The sequence below is a fragment of the Callorhinus ursinus genome, unplaced genomic scaffold, assembly GCF_003265705.2.
Source record: "Callorhinus ursinus isolate GAN/ISIS: 27379988/994484 unplaced genomic scaffold, GSC_fseal_2.0 scaffold18, whole genome shotgun sequence".
Lineage (NCBI taxonomy): Eukaryota > Metazoa > Chordata > Mammalia > Carnivora > Otariidae > Callorhinus > Callorhinus ursinus.
Genome location: NW_027397080.1, coordinates 16,048,878 through 16,073,625, shown reverse-complemented (window position 1 = coordinate 16,073,625; position 24,748 = coordinate 16,048,878). Strand labels below are relative to the sequence as shown.

Genomic DNA, 24,748 nt, shown 5'->3' with positions numbered 1-24,748 from the left:
TGTGCATAACACCCAGTGCTCCATGCAGAACATGCCCTCTTTAATACCCATCACCAGGCTAACCCATCCCCCCACCCCCCTCCCCTCTAGAACCCTCAGTTTGTTTGTCAGAGTCCATCGTCTCTCAGTTTGTCTCCCCCTCTGACTTACTCCCCCTCATTCTTCCCCTCCTGCTAACTTCTTCTTCTTTTTTTTTTAACATATATTGCACTATTTGTTTCAGAAGTACAGATCTGTGATTCAAGTCTTGCACAATTCACAGCGCTCACCATAGCACATACCCTCCCCAATGTGTATCACCCAGCCACCCCCTCCCTCCCACCCCCCACTACTCCAGCAACCCTCAGTTCCAAACACAATTTTTTAAGTCCTTTTTATTGTTCTCAAAAATGTTTCCCAAGCTTCGCTCTTTTTTATGTTTTATAGCCTAGAGAGTACACTGTGGTTATAAGCATCTGCCACCTCTGTTGTCTACAGTATTAGGAATTTCTTTTAAAAATTTAAACACAAGGTACCTGGGTGGCTCAGTCTGTTAAGCATCTGCCTTTGGCTCAAGTCATGATCCCAGGGTCCTGGGATGGAGCCCCACATCAGGCTCCCAGCTCAGCGGGGAGCCTGCTTCTCCCTCTTCTCCCTGCTTGTGCTCTTTCTTACTATCTCTGTCTCTCTCTCAAATAAATAAATAAAATCTTTAAAAAATAATAAAATAAAAATTTAAACACAAAAGGCATGCTCATATTTAAAAAAATCCCATTCAGGTATGTATAAAATAGAAAAGATCTTATTCTGACCCATCACCTCCATGAAATAATCAATATTAAGTTTGCTGTATATTCTTCTAAAAACTTTTCCTATGATGTGTATCCTTTAAAAACTTGAATTCGGAAAGCACCCCTGACAGGCACAAAGGAGTTTTTAAAGTGCTTCCAGCTTGCCAGGGACAGTCTTGGTTTATACCTCTTATCCCAAAACCAAGTCTGGTTAGTGTTCCCTTTTACTCTTCAAGAGTATTGTCCAGTTTGGACAATAATACAACTGCTTCAGTGTATCTGAAAAAGATGAAGACTGGGCTGCAGGAGGGGGGTGGGGAGGAGACTGAGTAATTTCAAGGTACCTGGTGACCATAGAGTGAATCATTTCTGATTGAAGACTGATTGGCAATAAGGGAGAGTGAAAGAGAGAACCCCCAGCTAGGATTTATGTTGCATTGTGAACAATGACCTGAACAAAGCTTAAGATGAAGCAAGTTAAGTAGTAAAGAAACATGAAAGGGATAATTCAGTAGGAAAGAGACAAGAAGAGATAATAAGAATAACATAACTCCAGGTAATAATGCCTACCAGTAACATCTCTCTATGTATACAGGTAACGGTAGGGTTAAAACTCTTGGTTTTATTCATTATCATCAATTTGGGATAGAACCATTCTTTCTACTCAAATTTTAGATCTCTACTACAGCCTGTGAAGACTTTTCTCCTCAAAGTACAATATTTACTCTTCCTATTCTAATTATTTTTAACAGTTCATAAATATTCCGTGTTTTCTTAGATTCTGTATTTGTCTATTTGGCATCCACTAATCATAGGGACAAACTATGGACCAAAGCTATGTACATCTCCCTTGTGATCTAGAGCCCATACTCTGATGCATCTCCTTTATCCAACTTACAGACCAAGTATTTCCCCTCCTATAATCACCCCACCCAGAGCTAGACACCAGATACCCAGTGAGAGCCGCAATACCCCCAAAAGCCCTTGGAATTATTCAAACAAACTAAACTTAAATCGTTTACCTTGTCTTGCCTGTGGAAACCCCAATAAAGGCTGTGGCCTCTGCATTCCCCTTGCTCCTTTCTGCCTCCTAACTGACATTGGTGCTTCCCCCATGGCCCTGTGTGGTGTGCCATGCCTTTCATTTCTAAGGACTGTGAGTAACATTAAACTTTTCTTTCAATGGCATTGACCTCCCCATGTTGTCACTCAGTTACCTTTATAAATTAAGACTTAGGCACAAATCAAAGTAAATGATACCCTATGACAATTACCATTTACAGTCAGCAGAAAATTTGTTTTTTAAAATGCTTTAATTTCGGGGCGCCTGGGTGGCTCAGATGGTTAAGCCTCTGCCTTCGGCTCAGGTCATGATCCCAGGGTCCTGGGATCGAGTCCCACATCGGGCTCCTTGATCAGCGGAGAGCCTGCTTCTTCCTCTCCCTCTGCACCTCCCCCTGCTCATGGTCTGTATCTCTCTGTCTCAAATGAATAAATAAAAAAAAGTTAAAAAAAATTCAATAAAGTTTAAAAAAAAATAAGTAAAATGCTTTAATTTCTCACCTTCTTAAGTAACAATCAAGTTTTACACATCATGTTACAGAAATTGAACAGAACAGTAAGGAAATGAAGCAGACCAGAAAAGATTACTCACCAGCAGGTCAGCCTCACAATTCTCATTACATTCAATAAATAAGGAGTAACTAACAATACCCATTTCAATAGTGTATCAGCACGTAAATCTTGAAACTAGACCTCCTGACTAGACCTCTGTCTTGCTACATTAAAAATTCAATGACATAATTTTCTTTGGCACATTTAATGTCGCTAATCAGCTATTTATTCTCATAGCACATATCCTAGGAACACCGCTGGGACGATTTTTAGTTCTACCATTTCCCTGATTATTGCTGCCCCATCATGGATAAGGGATGACATTTTATATGTTTCAAGGTCATTTTACCAATTGATTATGTCTTTCTAGTTTTTTTTTTAAGATTTTATTTATTTGACAGAGAGAGACACAGCGAGAGAGGGAACACAAGCAGGGGGAGTGGGAGAGGAAGAAGCAGGGTTCCCGCTGAGCAAGGAGGCTGATGCGGGGCTCGATCCCAGGACCCTGAGATCATGACCTCAGCCAAAGGCAGACGCTTAACGACTGAGCCACCCAGGCGCCCCTCTAGTTTTATACTTACCTTAAGTGAGAGGGCTAAAAGAATAATGGCAAAGTAATCATTAGTATGTACCTCTCAACATAAAAACAAATATTAAAAATGTATTAAAGGTCTTCAGGCAAGCAATGTCCATCCTTCTGTGATGTAAAGAATACATCTGGAACATGAAAAACATACCCTATTATCTGCTTGCAAAACTCAAGTTTTTCTAAGTTGGATTTTCATAAAGGTAAATATATATCATTGTACATTTTCTTTTAATATGAAACACAAGAGGCTCATTCAGGACAGTAAACTGCCTCAGAATTTATCTAACTTCAGAAAAAGAAATAACACAAAAGGAAAAGATTCTTTAATATAAAAGTATCTTGAAAGATGATTACTATTGCTTTCCTATTTTATTTATTTATTTTTTAAGTAGGCACCATGCCCAGTGTGGGGCTTGAACTCACAAACCAGAGATCAAGAGTTGGATGCTCTACTGACTGAGCCAGCCAGGAACCCCTGCTTTCCTTTTTTAAATGTTAAGAGTCAAAATACAGAAAGAGCAAAACAAACAAAAGGCCATGGTAAAGGCAATAAATCTGTATCACCTGGGGACATTTAGAATTATTTTATTTATTTATATTAAATATTTAAAAGAAATTAAGAATCTAACCTAGACTCTAGGATCTTATCTGTTTTTAACAATTAGGTAATGGTCAACTATTACTTTTTTAAAAACTTAAGTGAATCAGAGAAATTTCGGTAAAGATTAAGTTTTCTGGCAAAATGGTATATACTGTTTTACTGGTAAATAGATGTCCTCTTTTATTTTCTAAAAACTGTAAGAATAGCCATTGGTGTTTTTTTCTTCTTTAATGTGACATTTCCAAATACAATATGTACTTTGTAATACTGAATTTTCTACGCAGACTCCCTAGAATTAATTTAACAAAATGTGAATTTAAGAACACTGTTTTCTTAGAAGGAAAATATTAGGAAGTCTTTTCTTATTTTTATTCTAATTTGGAATCTGTAGTATAACTGAGTAATATTTAAAATCTTTTACAATTAGCTTTTCTATAAAAAACTTTAAATTGTTAAAGGAGACACTTACTGGTTGTTCTGGTAAGTCTTGCTCTTCTTCCATGAGGACCAGTATTCCTTCCTAACGTTTATGTGGCTGGATTGCGAGCGTCCGTCAGCAGTCTTCACTGTCTGTTTATAAAGGGGGGGGGGGTGGAGAATCAAAGCCTTTAGATTTCTTAAAGCATTATCATTGAGGCCATCGGAGAATAATTTTTTTTAACTTTTTGTTACTCCAAGCTTTCTACGTGAGTCCCAATCTCAAAATCTCAAACCCGCACGTGGCTTTTCAAAATTGACATGCTGTACCAAGTCAAGATAGGTGTACACAATGACCTTTATACTACCTCGCAAAAGCCAACACGTGGAACCCCTTCTGCTGTACTTAAAACACGGTTACTATAGTGCCTAATGCACTAAACATTTTAAATGACAGCCATGTGCAGATAACTAAAACATGATTTTAGGATTATTGTTACATTAAAAAATGATAAAAACCAGCCTAGCAAGTAAGTTACGATAACATCTAACCTGCTTGAATGTGGAACATTTACATAACTGTTAACACAGACACACTGAATCACTTTAAATGGGACAAACTGGAATATCAATTAAATACTTTCACAACCAACTATCTGTATATATGTAATTAAAGGAAAATTCTGGATTTATTTTAATAATACAAATAAATAAGTAAAACAAAACCCTGAATTTTAAAATTAAGGAAAAAATAATGTAAAGCTAAGACCCAATTTTATTCTGAAATAACAAGCTCCACTAAATATACTATACCTGGTCAATTTTTTTTTTCATTTGAGAGAGAGAGAGAGAACGTACACACGGGGGGAGGAGCAGAGGGAGGAGGAGAAGTAGACTCCCTACTGAGCAGGGAGACTGACGCAGGGCTTGATCCCAGGACCCTGAGATCATGACCTGAGCCAAAGGCAGATGCTTTAACAACTGAGCCACCCAGGCACCCCACTACCTAGTCAATTTTTAAGCAAACTCTTTACCTTCTCAGACCCTGCTCTTCCTGTCCTGGTTTTTAAACTAAAAAAGAAAAATAGAGGACTCAAAGCCCCACATTTACTGGTATAAGCATCTTACTGTAGCCTGCTGGCAAGAAAGAGACAGGTAGGTATTAGTAAACTAAATACATTATAAAAACAAAAATTCCGTATCTATTTAACACAAATGAAACTGACACTTCTCCAAAACAGATGTGATCATTTATGATTTTAATGAAGGTCACACCTGTCTTTACTTCTACCAACCACTGTAACTAAACATATAAAGCTAAATCAAGTATAGAACCTTATTGCTGAAGTAATGAAAAGAGATAAAAAAAATGGAAAGGGAAATGAAAAACTTCAGTTGTGCCAATACCACCCCTCCCCTTCTATTGCTCTATATCGATGCAATAGAACACACTTTATTTTACAGCCACACTCCAGAATGGGAAAAAGAGGGAACACACATGTGATTAGATGCAAACCTGTCCAACTCTACCATGGCTTTACTCCCTTCCCTGACCTAGATGTCAAAAGAAAAAAAGTTAAAAGGTCAGAAGCACTTGGTGATCAATACTCACGTGTAGCTCAAACTGAGCCTCAAAAGCCAAGTTCTCCAACTACATGACGCAGGTAATTGGTGCTGCAGAATTACAGGGCGCAGTAACTAAAGCCCACAGGAGCTATCTTGCCTAAACTTGTTTTGCTCTACTCAGAAGAGCATAATCAATGTGACGTGAAACGGATTCACAATTGTGAAAAATGAAACATTTTTATGTTTTACCAGCTTATATCTATCTTAGATTTAAACTGAAATTCTTTATTTTATAGGCTTTTAATACTGTCTAAATGTACAAATATAATTTCATCCCCAAAGGAGGAGGAAAATAGGGCCAAATCATGAGGAAAGTGTAATGCTTTAATATCTCATTTGTTGGATTTTTGTGAGACCATCTCTCACCTAAACAAAAAGTTATAATATTCCATGTTTTATTTAATTGAAAGCCATACATAATAATTGCAATCTCTAATTAGTAGATCCTCAGCACAGGAGAGGGAAGGGATATTCCTTCTCATGGGGGAAGGATTATAAAATCTACCTCTGGGCAAGAAGAAGGTTAAGAAAAATTGTTTTAAAAAAACGATACTCAATAACATGTGCTTTAGTTTTAACACAAGAACTAATTTAAAAAATATAAGCATTAAAGGAGAATATTTTTTTTATTGATCAAAAGGGATCAAGGGTTTTACAAGGTAAAAAATACTACTCTTAATTGTGGGGAAATAAATTCTCAAGTCATACAAAACTAAATGTTAAAATCTTGAATTTTAGGGGCGCCTGGGTGGCTCAGTCGTTAACCGTCTGCCTCCGGCTCAGGTCATGATCCCAGAGTCCTGGGATGGAGCCCCACATCAGGCTCCCTTGCTCAGCCGAAAGCCTGCTTCTCCCTCTCCCACTCCTCCTGCTTGTGTTCCCTCTCTCGCTGTGTCTCTCTCTGTCAAAAAAATAAATAAAATCTAAAAAAAATAAAAAATAAAAAAATAAAAAATAAAATAAAATAAAATAAAATCTTGAATTTATTTTAGAAATATGGCAATATAATAGTGATTTAATAATGAAAAGGAAAGAATTTTCTATTTTTCTTAAGACAAATTCTATGGTAAGTTGCAAGAAAACTTTAGGGGAAAAATTGGAAGATATTCTTTCTACCTCTATTTCTTCTTTGAAAATAAGCAATGTTGTTTCCATCTTAAAAATCACCTTTATTTTCTCAGCTTTTCAATTTAGGGGAATAAAAGGAGCATAATTTCTATAGTTAGGAAAAAACTTTAAAAATCAAGTAACTGATCAATGATCACCAATAATTTTGATCATTTAAAACAAAAGCAGGGAGGGGCATCTGGGTGGCTCAGTTGGTTAAGTGTCTGCCTTTGTTTTGGGTCATGATCCTGGGGTCCTGGGATGGAGCCGGTTCTCTGCTCAGCAGGGAGCCTGCTTCTCCCTCTCCCTCTGTCTACTGCTCTGCCTATTTGTGCTCCCTCTCTGTCAAATAAATAAATAAAACCTTAAAAAAAATAAAAAATAAAACAAACAAAAGCAATCTAACAAGGAAAGCACATGATTTATCACAGCATCTTCTGGGATTCTACTGGCAACATGTAAAACGCATAAAGTTGCAAACATACATTGTGGTACATTTGCGTATGTAATATGTTATTGACTATAAATTATGTATTTCCATCAGAACATGCATCTAAGTACACTACTTTGTATCAATACAGTAGTTTTCCTTCCTTCCAATTTATAATTTGAATAACCTGAAATATAAGGACTTACTAAATACAAGAATGCAAGTATTTGTCACATTCCTAGAACTTCTCAATGTGCTAAAACTTTAATATTAAGATCTCACACCATTTTCTGTAAGTGACACATGCTCACAATCAAGTCACATTTACTAGCAACCAGACGGAAGTGCTGTATAACACACAGTGCTCTAGTACTTGATAACTTAAAAAGTACAGAATTACTATACAAATCTTAGTATTCTCATTCCATGTACTAGTTCTAGAATTTAATCTAATTGTGGGTTTTGTAAACCATTACTGTAACCTGACATTACTGTATACTAAAAATGAAGTTCATCTTCTAAAATATCCAAAAATACAATGATTTGACATAGAAGTGGAAAGTAGATTCTTAATGCAACTTAAATACAGTTACTTATAACTTAGTCAAACAGCCAGTGAAGTTACAAAACATGCTGAGTTAATCTTTTAAGTACCTTTAAGCATTTGGAAAATGTCTTCTCACAATTTTCTAGTTTCAATTCTTACTGTTGATTTCTAAATACACCTTTTAAATCATGAGAGTTTGTCAGTATCTAGATGCTTTTATGGACAGAAATCTAGGCAAATCTACAACTAAGAACAGAAATAGTATTACTTCTGAAGACTTTCCCTATCTGCAAATGCGGACAGTGAAAAAATAAGGACTTTTGTTTCGATTCGAAAAGGTCACACAATTTTAAATACTGTGATTTCACATGTTCATAAATAAAGTAGGATACTTTTGTAATATGGGCAGCCATAATTTTTCTTTTTAATCGTTAAGTATTAGAAGGGAAATAATTAGTAAATATTTTACTTCAAAACTCTAATTAGATTCCTACCTCCTAATTTCTGCTTTGTACCAAGTTGAACATAGTATTCACCCTATAACTGTAAATGGCTACAAGCAAAAACCTGGTAACTGCAATGTTATTATAGCTCTTACGTATAGGAAGGGGGAAAATATATATATATTCTACACACACACACACACGTATAAAGAAGAGAATACAGATCAAATTGCTTTCAGTGAAAATAAAGTATACACTACTCTTAATTATAACATCAAGAGAAGTGTCTAAATAGAGCACAACATTCTGATTATAGGTCCTGAAAGGGGAACTTGCATGTGGCTAAGTGTGCACAGATTAACTGAATATCGTTGATACAGTCCTAAAGAGAAAACATGTAGCCCATAAATTTAATCACTGACCACACTGTATTTTAGAAGTCTACTTAATATTTCTTCCCAGGCTATATATATATATATATATATATATATATATATATATAGAGAGAGAGAGAGAGAGAGAGAGAGAGAGAACATGCTAAATAAAAGGCTACAGAAGTTTCCCTGGGGAAAATTAACAGCATCTTTCCCAAAATTAAATATATCTCAGCAATAATAGTTATAAACAACAGTAATCTAAAGAAGTATCAAAAAAGTGGTATATCATCATTTAAGATTAACATGTGGATTATTTTAGGATTTAAAAGTACATAATTAGCAAATGTCTACCATGGTATCCTCAAATATAATTATACGTATGCCTTGAAGAATGAAAACAATAAGCAAACCACCGTCTTTTAATGGCTTTAAGATGACTGCTTCAAGTACTGTTATTCAACAATATCTATTCTAAAGGAGATCCATAAATGAATTTAGAAACTAGTGCCCTAACACCCAAAGTGCCAAACATAAAACCTAAAGATCTCTCTTAAAAATAAACTCCAATTTAAAAACTTAAGAGGCCTTATAACGCAGAATCAGAAAAGGTGTCAGGAAAAATGGTTTCAAAATGTAAAAAAACATTCTGTGGTTTCCTGCAGAACATTGCTTATCAGCAGTGTCAGCGGGCATTTAGTAATTTGAGCTTTATAATCTACTGAACTTATACATTAGTTTCAAACAAGAAGTGAACAAAGGTTTATTCCAATACCTACAAATGTCTTACGGAAATTAGGCAAAAATAATAATGAATATCTTGGAGTAGTGGAGAATTATTGAGGGAATTAAGGAAGATATACCCTACAACAGCCTTTAAAACCAATTACAGTGGGAAGGATGAGAGAGCAATCATTTACCAAGCATATATAGCAAATATTTTCACATTTATTGTCTACCTAGTTTTATCTCCACAACAATCCAAAGACACAAGTGTTATCCTCATACTATGGACAAGGCAAACTGGGACTCAAAGATTTAAACAATTTGCCTGAGAATAATAGCAATAATGTTTCAGGTTAAGGTAGAAATATATCAAATAAAGAGACTAGAGGATGGTGGTGATGGTTGCACAACACTATGAAGTACTTAATGCCACTGAATGGTATATTTAAAGTGGTTAAAAAAGTTAATTCTGTTACGTATATTTACCAAATAAAAAAATACAAAAAGACCCACAAAACAAGAAATACCAAAGCAATGATCAAATCTAAAAAGTGCTTATAAAGTAGAATTTAAATAAAAACTTGAAACAAAACAAAAGTGTTTTAAGTAGAGAAAAATCAATATTTAAAAAATACTGCCAGAGGCACCTGGCTGGCTTAATTGGTGGAGCATGCAACTCTTGGTCTTGGGGTTGTGAGTTCGAGCCCCACACTGGGTATAGAAATTACTTAAAAAAGTCTTTTTTTTAAGATTTTATTTATTTGACAGAGAGAGAGACAACGAGAGCAGGAACACAAGCAGGGGGAGTGGGAGAGGGAGAAGCAGGCTTCCTGGTGAGCAGGGAGCCTGATGTGGGGCTTGATCCCAGGAGTTGATCCAAAGGCAGATGCTTAACAACTGAGCCACCCAGGTGCCCCTTAAAAAAAAAAAATCTTAAAAAAAATTATATGTGTATATATATATATATTTATTGCCAGAAAAACAATATCAATGTGGAGAAAAACATGACTAATTCTAAGTAAACGAAGAACAAAGCATTCAATAAATTTTGGAGAAAGCAGATTAGCATACTTATCTCATCTGTGGAAAAGAGATGTAAGAATTGTGTGCAACAGAAGAAAGCAAAAGCAACAAATCAACAGATCTGATTATATAAAATACACTTTCATGCAATGAAGAATAAACAAATCTAAGATTAAAAGAATATAACATGGGGTGCCTGGGTGGCTCAGTTGGTTAAGCGTCTGCCCTCAGCTCAGGTCATGATCCCAGAGTCCTGGGATCGAGGCCTGTGTCGGGCTCCCTGCTCAGTGGGGAGCGTGATTCTCCCTCTCCCTCTACTTCTCGTGCTTGCTCTCTCTCTCTCAAATAAATAAAATCTTTTAAAAATAAAAAACAGGGACGCTTGGGTGGCTCAGCTGGTTAAGCGTCTGCCTTCAGCTCAGGTCATGATCCCAGGGTCCTGGGATGGAGCCCCGCATCAGACTCACTGCTCCAGCGGGGAGCCTGCTTCTCTCCCTCCCTCTGCTGCTCCCCATGCTTGTGCTCTCTTGTTCTCTCTTGCTCCATCTCTCAAATAAATAAAATCTTTTTAAAAATTTTTAAAAATAAAATACAATAAATAGAAGCAACACCTGCAATAATTATGATAAACCTTAATGTCTGCAATATAAACCCACCCAATTCAACATTACAGATCATCTGTTATGTGGCAAACCATAACTAAATACACATTCATCAAAGGATACAAACAGATTAACCACCAAGATCAAATCAGCTCTTGGGAAAAAAGATTCTTACTACTAACTGAAAAAATTTTAATATTTTTAAGACACTACTTCATACCTAGGAAAACACCAAAAATAGGTCTAAACAACAAAATTGAGTTTATCTGAGCAATAAGAAGATATTCGGGCACAGCTGTAAAATCATATGTTATCTTCAGACTGTTCTCTGGCTAGAGTATATAAAACAAGTCATAAAATTGCCCATGGCGTGATTTTCTAATTTTTCCACCCAAATTAAAGAGGGATAAAAAGCTAACTAATTCAAAAAAGAGTAAATTTGTTCAGAGAAATGAAAACTCAGAAACAATCAACATGTGGAAAACAGCTTACCTATGCTGCAAGTTACTAATGAAACATTCTATATTAAAATGGAAACTGTAACCTATTTCAATAAGCTCATTTTAAAGGTGAAAGAAAAGATTTTACATTAATTATGGAATAATAACAGCTTAAATATAATTTGTTAAGAGTCAAAAGCAGACCCAAACGGATACAATGTTAGATGTCTTAAGGTTTGTATAGTAAAATGTTTACCTACATTTTGTTTTATTTTTTTAAAGATTTTATTTATTTATTTGACAGAGAGAGACATACCGAGAGCAGGAACACAAGCAGTGGGAGTGGGAGAGGGAGAAGCATGATGCAGAGCTCGATCCCAGGACCCTGGTATCATGACCTGAGCCAAAGGCAGATGCTTAACGACTGAGCCACCCAGGTGCCCCTATGCACATTTTATAAATGCTCCTAAAAAAGTGTTCCTCAAGACATTAAGCTAAAATTGGACACAAGTCCTCCATTCTTGCCCCACCCTTTTTCCTCAGGAAAAAAATTTCAACTTTGAGGGAAAAGCAATTTAAATTGCATTGATCCTGGGGTGTCTGGGTGGCTCAGATGGTTGAGCATCTGCCTTCGGTGGCTGGGCTCAGGTCATCATCTCCAGGTTCTGGGATGGAGCTCCATGTCAGGCTCCTAGCTCAGCGGGGAGTCTGCTTCCCCCTCTCCCTCTGCCTCTCGCCCTGCTTGTGCTCTGTCTCTCTCTCAAATAAATAAATTTTAAAAAATAATCTTTAAAAAATAAACAAATTGCATTGATCCTCCCTTACCCCAAATCTTAAAGAAGTTCAAGACAGCATTATAGGCAGAAAGATTCATTAAATTTTTTTGTTCCATTATCTCCCATAAGAAAGAAGCCAAGTTAGACCCTACACACAATCCTAGAGATGGTTCTGTACAAAAGCACTGAACTTCCACTAGTTAAATAATTTGGTATCAGAAGACGTTTCACATTTGATTTTATCCTATTGGACAGAAACTGCTCACTCTATGAATGCAAGAAAATACATAACATTAAATGCTACAAGGAATATAGATTTTAGAGGTAATCTTTATTTCAGGGTTGAGTAAACTAAAATCAAAGAGGTGAAGACACTGCCTCATGAAGACTCTTAAGTAGCAGAACCAGAAGTAGAACCCAAGACTATGAAGTCCCTCATCTGAAGCTTTTTTCCCTTCATGTAGAATTGAGTATGTTCACGACTCCCTTTTTTAAAACTACATTCCTAATATTAACATAGGCTATTTATTCCTTTCCTACATTAAATCTCTAACTATTCTGTTACATTACTTTGACTTCATGGTATAATAGCATAATTTTAAAATGTTTTAAATTTATAAATTCAAAACTTTTTCAATATGTTAACTGGCATCTTAAGGACCTCCCCCAAATCCTAAAACAAGATTCTTTTTTTTATGCTACTTTTTAACTTCTTGTGCAGTCTAGCAGAAATAACAATTTAATTTCTTTTTACAGCCTTAAGTCTTTAATTTACAAAGTACAGACTGATTTACTGTTAATGAAACAGGTGATTTTAATTACAAGGTATATGAAAATAAATTCTTTTACTATTTCTACTCAGAGATAAGCATCATGATTTTAGAAAATTAAAATACCTCCTAACCTATTAAAACCTCAATGTTGTTAGTGAAAGAGCTCCCTGTTTATTAATAATTAAGAAATCTTCAAAACTCTTCTGATCTCTACTATGGTCTATAAGTCTGGCAGTTAACAATTCTGTTAATACCTTTGTTGTGTACTGACTTGTTATAATTTCAAATCCATGTTTTCCCAAAGCTTGTTTTGGACAAAGTTGTGGTATGAATTTATTTTAAATAGCTTGTTTTGATGGAACTGTTTTGAAGTTGGATATTAGGGTTTTCTTATTGAACTTTTGCACCTGGAGTGGAAAGGACCATTAAGTCACTATACCATGGTAAGAGCAGTGGTCTTCATCAAGTGATGGACTTTTAAACTTTAAAAACCAAGAGGTATGACCACCAACTCGACAGTGTTCAGTCTGGGCAAGGCTATTCTTTGCTGATCTACATAGCCCTCTGAAGATCTTGCTCATGCTAAGGCCAGACTACCTGTGGTCAGCAGTTGCTGATCTACATAGCCCTCTGAAGAAGCTTGCTCATGCTAAGGCCAGACTACTGTGGTCAGCAGTGGCAATAAACAATGCAGCAGTCTCAGGAGTAGAAGGCACATCTGTTGTGGCCGTGGTGAGGCTGCTCCTCATAGGCAGTGGTTCCTGGAGTAACAACATTCAGAGCAACCCACCTTGCTGTCAACACCAGTATTATTGTTTGCTAGCTAGCTATATGCCCGGGCAGCAAGGGACCTGAGGCAGCAGTTGATACCCAGCTTTTAGTTGGAATGACTGACTCTACCAATACCAGCTTGTAGAAAGGTACGCTTCAACTAAATTTGGACTTTCTTTCTTTCATTTCCCCTTTGCCTGGAGGAGTAGGGTAATATTTATCATTAGTTTGCAGTATGTTCTTTCTTTATTGGCTTATTACAAGACATTATCCTTTATGCTATTGGCTTGTAAAATATTAATATTATAAATTATAATTCCCATGAACCTGTGTTAAATAAATTATTGGCAAAGACAATCTCTGTCTCTGAGCATAATTTGCCCCAAACAAAACAACTACTAATTTTCCTTTGGTTGGTCCTAAGATTCCTGTGGGATCTTGATCCTAAATTCCACAGTGGCAGAGACCACTTTCTTTTTTTTAGTATGTGACAGCACACTGTGGGCATTCAATAAATATTTATTCAATCAAGCACAATTTCTAGGCTCTTGATTCCTCTAAATATTTACTTAAAACCAGTTCACTAAAGAAACTTCAATAAATTTAGAGGCACAAAAAATTCAAATCTTCACTTTTCCCATTTCTAACCAGGGATGTCTAAGTCACAACTTTAATTCTTTACAAGGTTTTGTTAACTGACCTGAGGAATAACATTTTGAAGTCTGGGTTAACTGAAAAGTTCCCTTCAAGTAAAAGCAAGGACGATACACTTTAAATTTTTTTTTAAAGATTTTATTTATTTATTTGACAGATCACAAGCAGGCAGACAGGCAAGCAGAGGGAGAGGGAGAAGCAGGCTGATGCGGGGCTTGATCCCAGGACGCTGGGATCATGACCTGAGCCCAAGGCAGACACTTAACCGACTGAGCCACCCAGGCGCCCCAAGGATGATATACTTTAAATCAAAATTTTAAATCACATCCATAACAAGGGATCATAGCACAGGTACTACTCATATAGAAATTAGGAGCCCTCAGGTTTCTCTCCCTCAACAGACTAAAGTTTAAAGTTAGAAAAAGAAAAAGGGGGGGGAGGGGGAGGGAAAGAGAGAGAGAATCCCCTTCCCCAAACACATATATACACAGAAAATAGATTTCTGGTAAAAGAAAGGTCGACACCTTAATCCCCAGAACGAACTAATGTAATCTTATTTGGAAAAAAAGATTCTTTGCAGATGTAATTAAGGATTTTTAGATGAGGAAATTATCCTGGATTATCTGAGTAGGTCAAAAATGACATCTCAAGTATCCTTGTTAAGTGTGAAAATGAATAAAGGAAACCTCATTTGAAATGGAGATGGAAGGCCTTGAAGGGGGTGCTCTCAAGCCTACCAACTTGTCAACTGCAGACCCCAACAGGAAGAAGCCTACTTTACTACCCCAGCGGTAAGACAGAAAATATCCTCCTAGCCCAGCCAACGAGAAACCATCACCACCCAGAACTCATTTTCCTCCAATGGACTTTTGTTCAAAAGAGCCCCTCCCTATTTCCTCCTTTTCTTCTATAGACTACGGGCATACCTTGCTGTGTTGCACTTCACTTTACTGCACTTCCCAGATACTCTGATTTTTACAAGTTGAAGGTCTGTGACAACCCTGTGTTGAGCAAGTCGATTGGCACCATTTTCCCAACAGCATTTGCTCACTTTGTGTCTCTATACAACATCTTGGTATTCTGGCAATATTTCAAACTTTTTCAATATTATTATATTTGTTGTAGCAATCTGCAATCAGTGATTTCTGATGTTACTACTGTAATTGTTCTGAGGTGCCACGAACCATGCCCATACAAGATGGTGAACCTAATCAGTAAATGTTGTATGTGTTCTGACTGCTCCACTGACCAGCCATTCCCACATCTCTCACCCTTTCCTCGGCCTCCCTAGTCCCTGAGACACAACAATATTGAAATTAGGTCAATTAATAATCCTATAGTGGTCTCTAAACGTTCAAGTAAAAGGAAGAGTCACATATCTCTCACTTTATTTTTTCAGTGTGACCTGTTTATTGAATTAGCTGGACTCAATAGGGTGCCTTCTCATCAGGTCTCCTCTTTCTCTTTTTAAATTTTTTTTCTTTGAGTATAGTTTGCACACAATGTTACATTAGTTTCAGATATACAACACAGTGATTCAAGATCTCTGTAAGTCATGCTATGCTCAACACAAGTGTAAGCTCCCATCTGTCACTACACAAGGCTATTACAATATCATGAACTATACTCCCTATGCTGTGCCTTTTATTCCCATGACTTACTCTTTCTACAACTGGAAGCCTGTATCTCCCACTCCCCTTCACGCATTTTATCTTTCCCTCTGGCAATCATCACTTTGTTCTCTGTATTTATAAGTCTTATTTTGCTTCTTGCTGTTTGTTTGTTTTGTTTTTTAGATTCCACATATGAGCAAAATCATACGCTATTTGTCTTTCTCAGTTTGACTTATTTCACTTAGCATAACACCCTTTAGGTCCATCCATGTTGTCACAAATGGCAAGATCTCATCCTTTTTTTTGCATATCTCTCACTTTAAATCAAAAGCTAGAAATGATTGAACTTAGTGAGGAAAGCATATCAAAAGCCAAGGTAGACTGAAAGGCCTCTTGTGTCAGAGTCAAGTTGCGAATGCAAAGGAACAGTTCTTGAAGGAAATTAAGTGTATTCCAGTGAACACATGAGTGAAAAGCAAAACGGCAGGGGCACCTAGGTGACTCAGTTGGTTCAGTGTCTGCCTTCAGCTCAGATCATTATCCTGGAGTTCTGGGATCGAGCCCACCATCTTGCTCAGTGGGGAGTCTGCTTCTCCCTCTGCCCCTTACCCTGCTTGTGCTCTCTCTCTCAAATAAAATAAATAAAACCTTTAAAAAAAAAAAAAAAGAAAGAAAGTAAAATGGCCTCATTGCTAATATGGAGAGTCTGAGTGGTCTAGAAAGAAGATCAAACCAGCCACAACATTCCCTTAAGCCAAAGCCTAATCCAGAGCAAGGCCCTAACTCTCTTCAATTCTGTGAAGGGTAAGTGAGAGGAGGAAGCTGTAGAAGAAAAATCTGAAGTTAGCTGAGGTTGGTTCATGAGATTTAAGGAAAGAAGCCATCTCCATTTCATAAAAATGCATAGTGAAGCAGCAAGTGCTGATGTAGAAGCTGTAGCAAGTTATCCAGAAGATCTAGCTAAGGTAACTGATGAAGGTGGCGACCCTAAACAACAGATTTTCAATGTAGATGAAAAAGCCTTAAATTGGAAGATGCCATCCAGGACTTTTCATAGCTGGAGAGAAGAAATCAACACCTGGCCTCAAAGCTTCAAAGGACAGGCTGACTCTTGTTAGGGGCTAATGTAGCTGGTGACTTTAAATTGAAGCCAATGCTCATTACCATTTCAAAACTCCTAGGGCCCTTAAGAATTATGCTAAATCTAGTCTGCTTGCACTCTGTAAATGTTAACAACAAAGCCTGGATGACAGCACATCAATTTATGATGTGGTTTTCTAATTTTTTTTTTTAAAGATTCTATTTATTTTAGAGAGAGTGTGTGAACATGTGTGCGTGACTGGAGGCAGGGGCAGAGGGAGAGGGACAAGCAGACTCCATGCCAAACGTGGAGCAGAGTCTGGGCTTGAGCTCATGCTCCTGAGATCGACCTGAGCCGCAATCAACAGTCGGACGCTCAACCAATTGAGCCACCAAGGTGCCCTGGTTTTCTCAATATTTTAAGCCCACTACTGAGACCTATTGCACAGAAAAAAAGATTCCTTTCAAAATATTACTGCTCACTGACAATGCACCTGGTCACCCAAGAGCTCTGATACAAATATACAATGAGATTAATGTTGTTTTCAAGCCTAGATTATATTATTCCAAAATTAAAATTATAACAAAATAATTATTCCAAAATAAAAAGCCTATCTTTTAAAAAAGGGGTATCATTACACACTAGCATGGCTGAAATAAACAAGGGAAAACTGGCCATATCAAGTGCTGACAAGGATGTAAAGCAACTACAATGCTCATGCATCGCTAGTATGAATGCAAAAAGGTACAATATAGCGATTGTGGAAAAGTTTGGTAGTTTCTTATAAAGCTAACCGTATGACCCAGCAATCCCATTCTGAACTATCCACCTAAATGAAAACTTCTGTTCACACAAAAACCTGTACATGAATGCATATAGTGGCTTTGTTCACATATACAGTGAAAACTGGAAACTTAAATGTCTTTCAAACTGGTGAATGAATAAACTACTGTACATTTATAGGATGGAATATTATGCAGCAATTCATGGAACAACTTAGATGAATCTCCATTATGCTAAGTGGAAGAAGTAAAGCTCAAGAGTCTACATATTGTATAATTCCACTCATATGACATTTTTTATATAAGGACAGAAAAGAGATCAGTGGTTGCCAGGTGCTAGGGATGGGGGAAGGGACTGGCTACACAGGGTTACGAGGGAACTTTGTTGGGATGATGGAACTGTTCTCTATCTTGATTATATTGGTTGTTACATGATTGTATGTATTTTAAAACTCATAGAACTGTACACTTAATACGATGACTTTATTATATGTGAATTATACCTCAAACAATTATAATAGGACCTGTTTACATGTTTAGAAAAAATTATATATGAAGTTGAATAAAATTCTGTAACTAATATATGCGAATGAAATTATAAACATAGTTGGATCAACAGTTTATGAGTACAGAGACTGAAATGCCGGTTAATAAAATTATAAACATAGTTGAATCAACAGTTCATGAGTACAGGAAATGGCAGTATTACTTGATATCATCTTAACAGAAGAGTTTTCCATTACATAGATGACTTAAATAAGGTCAAATTGTATAAATTTTTAATTTAATTTTTTATTTTTTAAATATTTTATTTATTTATTTGACAGAGACGGACACAGCGAGAAAGGGAACACAAGCAGGGGGAGTGGGAGAGGGAGAAGCAGGCTTCCTGCTGAGCAGAGAGCCTGATGTGGGGCTTGATCCCAGGACCCTGGGATCATGACCTGAGCTGAAGGCAGACGCTTAATGACTGAGCCTCCCAGGTGCCCCTAAATTTTTAATTTTCAATGTGACTACCTTCAAACAGACACTCCTTCCCTAACTAAACTGGAGTGGTGGAAGAATTCTACCCCTATGCTAAGCTACTAAAGGTAGATCTATAATATAATCATTCAGAAGCAATTACACCTAAAATAGAAACTGATATTTGGGGCACCTGAGTGGCTCAGTCCGTTAAGCATCTCCCTTCAGCTCGGGTCATGATCCCAGGGTCCTGGGATTGAGCCCTGCTCCAGGCTCCCTGCTCAGTGGGGAACCTGCTTCTCCCTCTCCCTCTACCCCTCCCCCTGCTCGTGCTCTCTTGAGCACTCTCTCTGTCAAATAAATAAATAAAATCTTAAAAAAAAAAAAAGAAACATATTTACTCAAAGACAAAAACACAAAGCAGGAGGTACTTAAGAGACAGGCAATGAACCAAAGATTTCTGCAAAACACATATACATTTATCAAGCCAGAAGAATTACTCCACAGCAAAATATTCTGCAAACCCAATGACACCACGAAAACATGTGTCTGACAAAAACAAAGAAAAAAAGAAATCCCAAAGAGAATTATTTAGTTGGAAGTCTTAAAAGAGAAGTCACATAAAAGTTCACATCATTTTATCATCTGGAGTGTCATTATGGATGTTAACATTGTACAGCACTGTTTTCTTTAAAAAAATATTTAAGGGGCTTATAGGTATAATACCAAAAAGGGTGCAAAAACTTAAGCAAGCTTGCTTTATAACATACATGTTTCTAAGAAGTTTGTGATCAAGTTTTTACAAAATCAATCATTCCAAATGCACTATAGGAGCTTGCTTAATTTAATGAGGCAATTTAATACAAGGGAAAGAGATGGAATTCAGAGTCAAAGGGTTTAGCTCTGTTAACCTTTGACCTGGGGCAGGTCAGTCTTATTTCTCTTATAAATATAGATTCAAAAAAGAGTTTAGTACAATGCATATGCCTAACACAAATATAAGTACCCCAAAAATGTTAGTCCCCTTTGCATTCATAAGTGTCTTGCTATGCACCGAGAGTGGAAGAGTAAATAAGGTAGGACAGTTTCCACAGGCTAATCACAGTCCAGTGGATTTCTTAGGTATGAAACCACTACAAATCCACAAAAGAAAAAAAAAAAAGAAGAAATCTGACTTCATCAAAATTTAAAACTCCAATCTTTTAATTTGTATTCTGGTTTCTATACCACTGTAAAATGTTTTCTATGGAAATTAATTTTTCACTAATGGTCTTTTCTCAGTCCACATCTGTTTGTGTATGTCCTACAGAGTAAGCTCTTTATATTTTTCTTCCTTTTTTAAATTGAAGTACAACTAACATACAGTGTTATATTAGTTTCAGGTATACAATACAGTGATTCAACAAATCTATACATTACTCAGTGCTTATCAGGATTAAGTCTCAATCCCCTTTATTTCACCACCCCTCACCCTCCTCCCCTCTGGCAATCACCAGTTTATTCTGTTTTTAAAAGTCTGGTTTTTTTGGTCTCTTTTTTTCCTTTGTTCATTTGTTTTGTTTCTTAAATTCCACATATGAGTGAAATCATATGGTATTTGTCTTTCTCTGACTGACTTAACTTCACTTAGTATTATACCCTCTAGGTCCACCCATATTGGTGCAAATGGCAAGATCTTTTTTTTTTAATGGCTGAATAGTATCCCTGTGTGTGTGTGTGTGTGTGTGTGTGTGTGTGTGTGTGTACCACATCTTTACTTATTCATCTATGAATGGACACTTGGGTTGCTTCCAGAGCTTGGCTACTGTAAACAGCAATAAACATAGGGGTGCATATATATCTTTCTGAATAATTAGTGTTTTCATTTTCTTTTGGGTAACTACTCAGTAGTGGAATTACTGAATCACATGGTAATTCTATTTTTATTTTTTGAGGAACCGCCATACTGTGGCTGTACCAATTTGCATTCCCACCAACTGTGCACGAGGGTTTCTTTTTCTCCACATCCTTGCCAACATTTGTCATTCGGCATGTTCTTTGGAAAAATGTCTATTCAGGCTTCTGCCCATTTTTAGATCAGATGATTGTTTATTTAGTGTTGAGTTTAAAGTTCTTTATATATTATATATTTTGGATATTAACCTTTTATCAAAAGTATCATTTGCAAATATCTGCTCCCTTCAGTAGGTTGCCTTTTTGTTTTGTTGATCGTTTCCTTCTCTGTACCAAAGCCTTTTACTTGGTATAGTCAGTCCACATCTTACTTGTATTTTCTGCATTATGCACCCTCTGGACTATATTCCTTTTAGGATACCTGAAAATTGCCTTCTTTACCCACAAGGTTAAGTACTTTTAGCCCTTACACACACATGTATATATATGTGTGTGTATATACATCTTTTTTTTCCTAAGTAGTTCTGCTTCTCTCATGAACCCTAACATCTACCAGACTGAAAGAACCCTGACAATCTACCCAAATGATTGCAATCATTAATACCCACTTCCCTGTGCCTTAACCAGCACGAAGTGCCATCAATCTTTTAAAATTTTTGCATAATTCAACAGGTAAAACATGATCTCAAATTGCATGATTTATATCTCTAATTGTAAGTGAAAAGTTTTTTTGAGATATTTGACATTTTTTTCTGGTTAATTTGCCTACTTGTATCTTTTGCCCAATTTTTATGCAATTGTTCATCATTTTCTTAATATTTGGAATGAGGTCACTGTAAATTTTGGAAATTAGTTTTCTTACTTATACATTTTCTTTCACCTTGTCATTTATCTTTTAACTCGACTTATGGCAATTATTTTGCAAAATATAAGACCTAGTTTTTAAGAAATAAAATTTGCCAGTATTTTCCCTTTGAGGTTTCTAGGTTTTAAGACCTATTTAGCCTTCCCCAAGTCCAACTTATAAATACACTTTTATGGCTTTATTATTTACATTTACATATATGCTTAAAGAGGCAATAACAGCATAGTGATTAAGAGAACAGATCACGGCGGGGGCACCTGGGTGGCTCAGTCGGTTAAGCTTCTGCCTTCAGCTCAGGTCATGCATGATCCCAGGGTCCTGGAATGGAGCCCTGCATAGGGCTTGCAGGGAGCCTGCTTCTCCCTCTCTTTTGCCCCTCCCCCCTGCTTGTGCACGCTCTCTTTCTCTCAAATAAATAAATACAATCAAAAAAAAAGAGAACAGATCATGGAATCAGACTGCCTAGATTCAAATCCTACCTTCTGCCACTTAATTGCTGTGTGATTCTATGCATCAATCTCCTAAACTGTAAAATGGGGAGGCAATAATAGTATCTGTCTCACAAGGTTGTTGGGAGGATTAAATGTATTAATAAATGTGAAGAGCTTATGATAACACTGATGCATAATAATTGTTAAACATTAGGTGTTATTATTTGTTTCACCTACCAAATGCTTAGCCAGTTGCCCCAACAACACTTCCTAAATCTTGCCTTTTTCTACAATTATCTGAAATGCCAATTTTATAATAAACTAAATTTCTATATAAACTGTTCTACATAAACTGTTCAGTTTTGCTGATCAATTTGCTACTTCCTCAAAATTTAACTTACATTATTTTAATTTTATAACATGTTGTAGAGGCTTTCTTTTCTTTCAGTAATCTCATGTTTTAATACTTAGAAAGGCTAATCTCTCTCCTTCATTCTCCATTCTCAGATTTTATGCTTTCCAAATGAACTCCAGAGCAGTGCTGTCACGTTTTCAAAAACCAATGATATTTTAATTTAAATTGCATTAAATAATAAATTAATTTAGGGGAAAATGGTAAGTTTACAATATTAAGCTCTCCTAAATAAAAGCACAATATGTATTTCCAGTTATTCCTTTTTAAAAATACCTCTTAGTAGACCCTCTCCATTTATTTATGTTCCTATTTTATCTTTTTGCTTGTTATATTTTTCATTACATTTTCGAAAAAAGTTACTTTGTATATATAGGAAAGCTATTGGTATTGGTACTTCTGTAAACTGCCACTTTACCAAAGTCTCATTCTTTCTAGCAATGAGAACAGTAAGACAGTTGATTGTTGAGTGTCAGGTATGTATTTTCCCCTGCTGCATAAAAGTTGTTCCTTCCTCTTTCCCAATACTAACCTCTTTATATCATCTTCTTGCCTAATGATATTGGTTTATACCTCTACTATATATTTTTTAAAGATTTTATTTATTTGGGCGCCTGGGTGGCTCAGTTGGTTAAGCGACTGCCTTCGGCTCAGGTCATGATCCCGGAGTCCTGGGATTGAGTCCCGCATCGGGCTCCCGGCTCAGCGGGGAGCCTGCTTCTCCCTCTGACCTTCTCCCCTCTCATGCTGTTTCTCTCTCTCTCTCTCTCAAATAAATAAATAAAATCTTTAAAAAAAAAGATTTTATTTATTTGACAGAGAGAGAGAGAGAGAGCACAAGCAGGGAGAGCGGCAGGCAGAGGGAGAAGCAGGCTCCCCATGGAGCACGGAGCCCAATGCAGGGCTTGATCCCAGATCCCAAGACCCCCCACGATCACGACCTGAGCCAAAGGCAGAAGCTTAACCGACTGAGCCACTCAGGCTCCCCTATACCTCTACTATAATATTAAGTAACAGTACTAAATGTTGGGCATCCTTTTCCTGTTTTTAACATTAATGAGAATACTTCTACCATACCACTACTAAGTGTGACACTGATCTTGGTTTGAAATAAGTTTTTCCTTAATCGTGTCAAATAGGAATTCATCAATTTTAATTAAATGGAGAACATTTATCAGGAAAAGATATTAATTTGGTCAAATGCTTTTTCGGCATCCAAAATGGTGACCATATGGTTTTTCTCTCATCTATTAAAACATGTTAATAGATGTTCTAATATTGAGCCATACATGCATTTATTTCAGAAATCAAACCCTTGACGGGGCACCTGGGTGGCTTAGTCAGTTAACCTTCTGCCTTCAGCTCAGGTCTTGTTCCCAGGGTCCTGGGATTAAGCCCCACATTGGGCTCCCTGCTCAGTGGGGAGCCTGCTTCTCCCTCTCCTCCCCGCTCATGCTCTCTCTTACGATCTCAGTCTCAAATAAATAAATAAAATCTTAAAAAAAAAAAAAAGTCAAACCCTTGGATTATAGAGTATTATTTTAACATACTGTTGAACTCTATTTTCTAGCACTGAATTTTTTAAAGATTTTTACATTGATACTTATAAGATTCTTCCATAGTTTCCTATTTTGTGGTGTTCATGAAGTTCCAGAATCAACATTTCATTGGCTTCCTTTTTTTTCTTTTAAGATTTATTTATTTATTTGACAGAGAGTGAGAGAGACAGCTAGAGAGGGAACACAAGTGGGGGAGTGGGAGAGGGAGAAGCAGGCCCCAGCTGAGCAGGGAGCCTGATGCGGGGCTCGATCCCAGGACCCTGGGATCATGACCTGAACCGAAGGCAGACGCTTAACGACTGAGCCACCCAGGCACCCCTTTCACTGGCTCCCTTAAAAGAACTATAAATTTTCCTTCTTTATCCATGCTCTGGAACAGAGTTATCTATTCCTTGGCTATTTGAAACAACATACCTACGAAAACATCTAGGTCCAGTGGTTTTTATGGGGCAGTCCTTTGATAACTTTGATTCCCTTTATTATTGATCTCCTGAATTTTTTTCTTCTGGGGTCAAATTTGGTAACATTTTCTAAAATATCTATTTCATGCAGATTGTCAAGGTTATTTGCATAAGGTTTTACACCATAATGCATGTGTGTAGTTCTTTCATTCCCTTCTTTAGAAGGAATTCTACCATAAAACCTCCCAAACTACATCCAAATCAGTTTACTCCCAGTGAACTTCCTATTGATCAAAATCAGTAATCAGAACATTCTGGCTCATGAGAGCTGATGAAGCATACCCATTTATATCCTCTCTCTTCAGAGATCCACCCCATAAAAATAACAGCAAAGGAATGAAAGAGATAAAATACACAACAACAAAAATAAAAACAGTGGGCGCCTGACTGGTTCAGTTGGAAGAA

General features: G+C 36.7%; 1 protein-coding gene across 6 annotated transcripts in view; it reads right to left on the bottom strand.

Moving 5' to 3' along the window:
- Positions 1-24,748, bottom strand: part of EYA3 (EYA transcriptional coactivator and phosphatase 3) — a 105,657-nt gene that overhangs the window by 64,733 nt on the left and 16,176 nt on the right. For 2 of the 6 annotated variants that reach the window (XM_025855786.2, XM_025855792.2), the window contains exon 2: positions 4,044-4,144. The exons of 1 other annotated variant lie outside the window; for it this stretch is intronic. In XM_025855786.2, the coding sequence (XP_025711571.1) occupies positions 4,044-4,076 (33 nt within the window). In that variant the 5' untranslated portion in view covers positions 4,077-4,144. Of the gene's footprint in view, positions 1-515; positions 651-2,044; positions 2,253-4,043; positions 4,145-24,748 lie in introns of those variants that run through there. 3 more of the 6 variants (XM_073903106.1, XM_025855790.2, XM_073903107.1) reach the window with 3 other exon arrangements.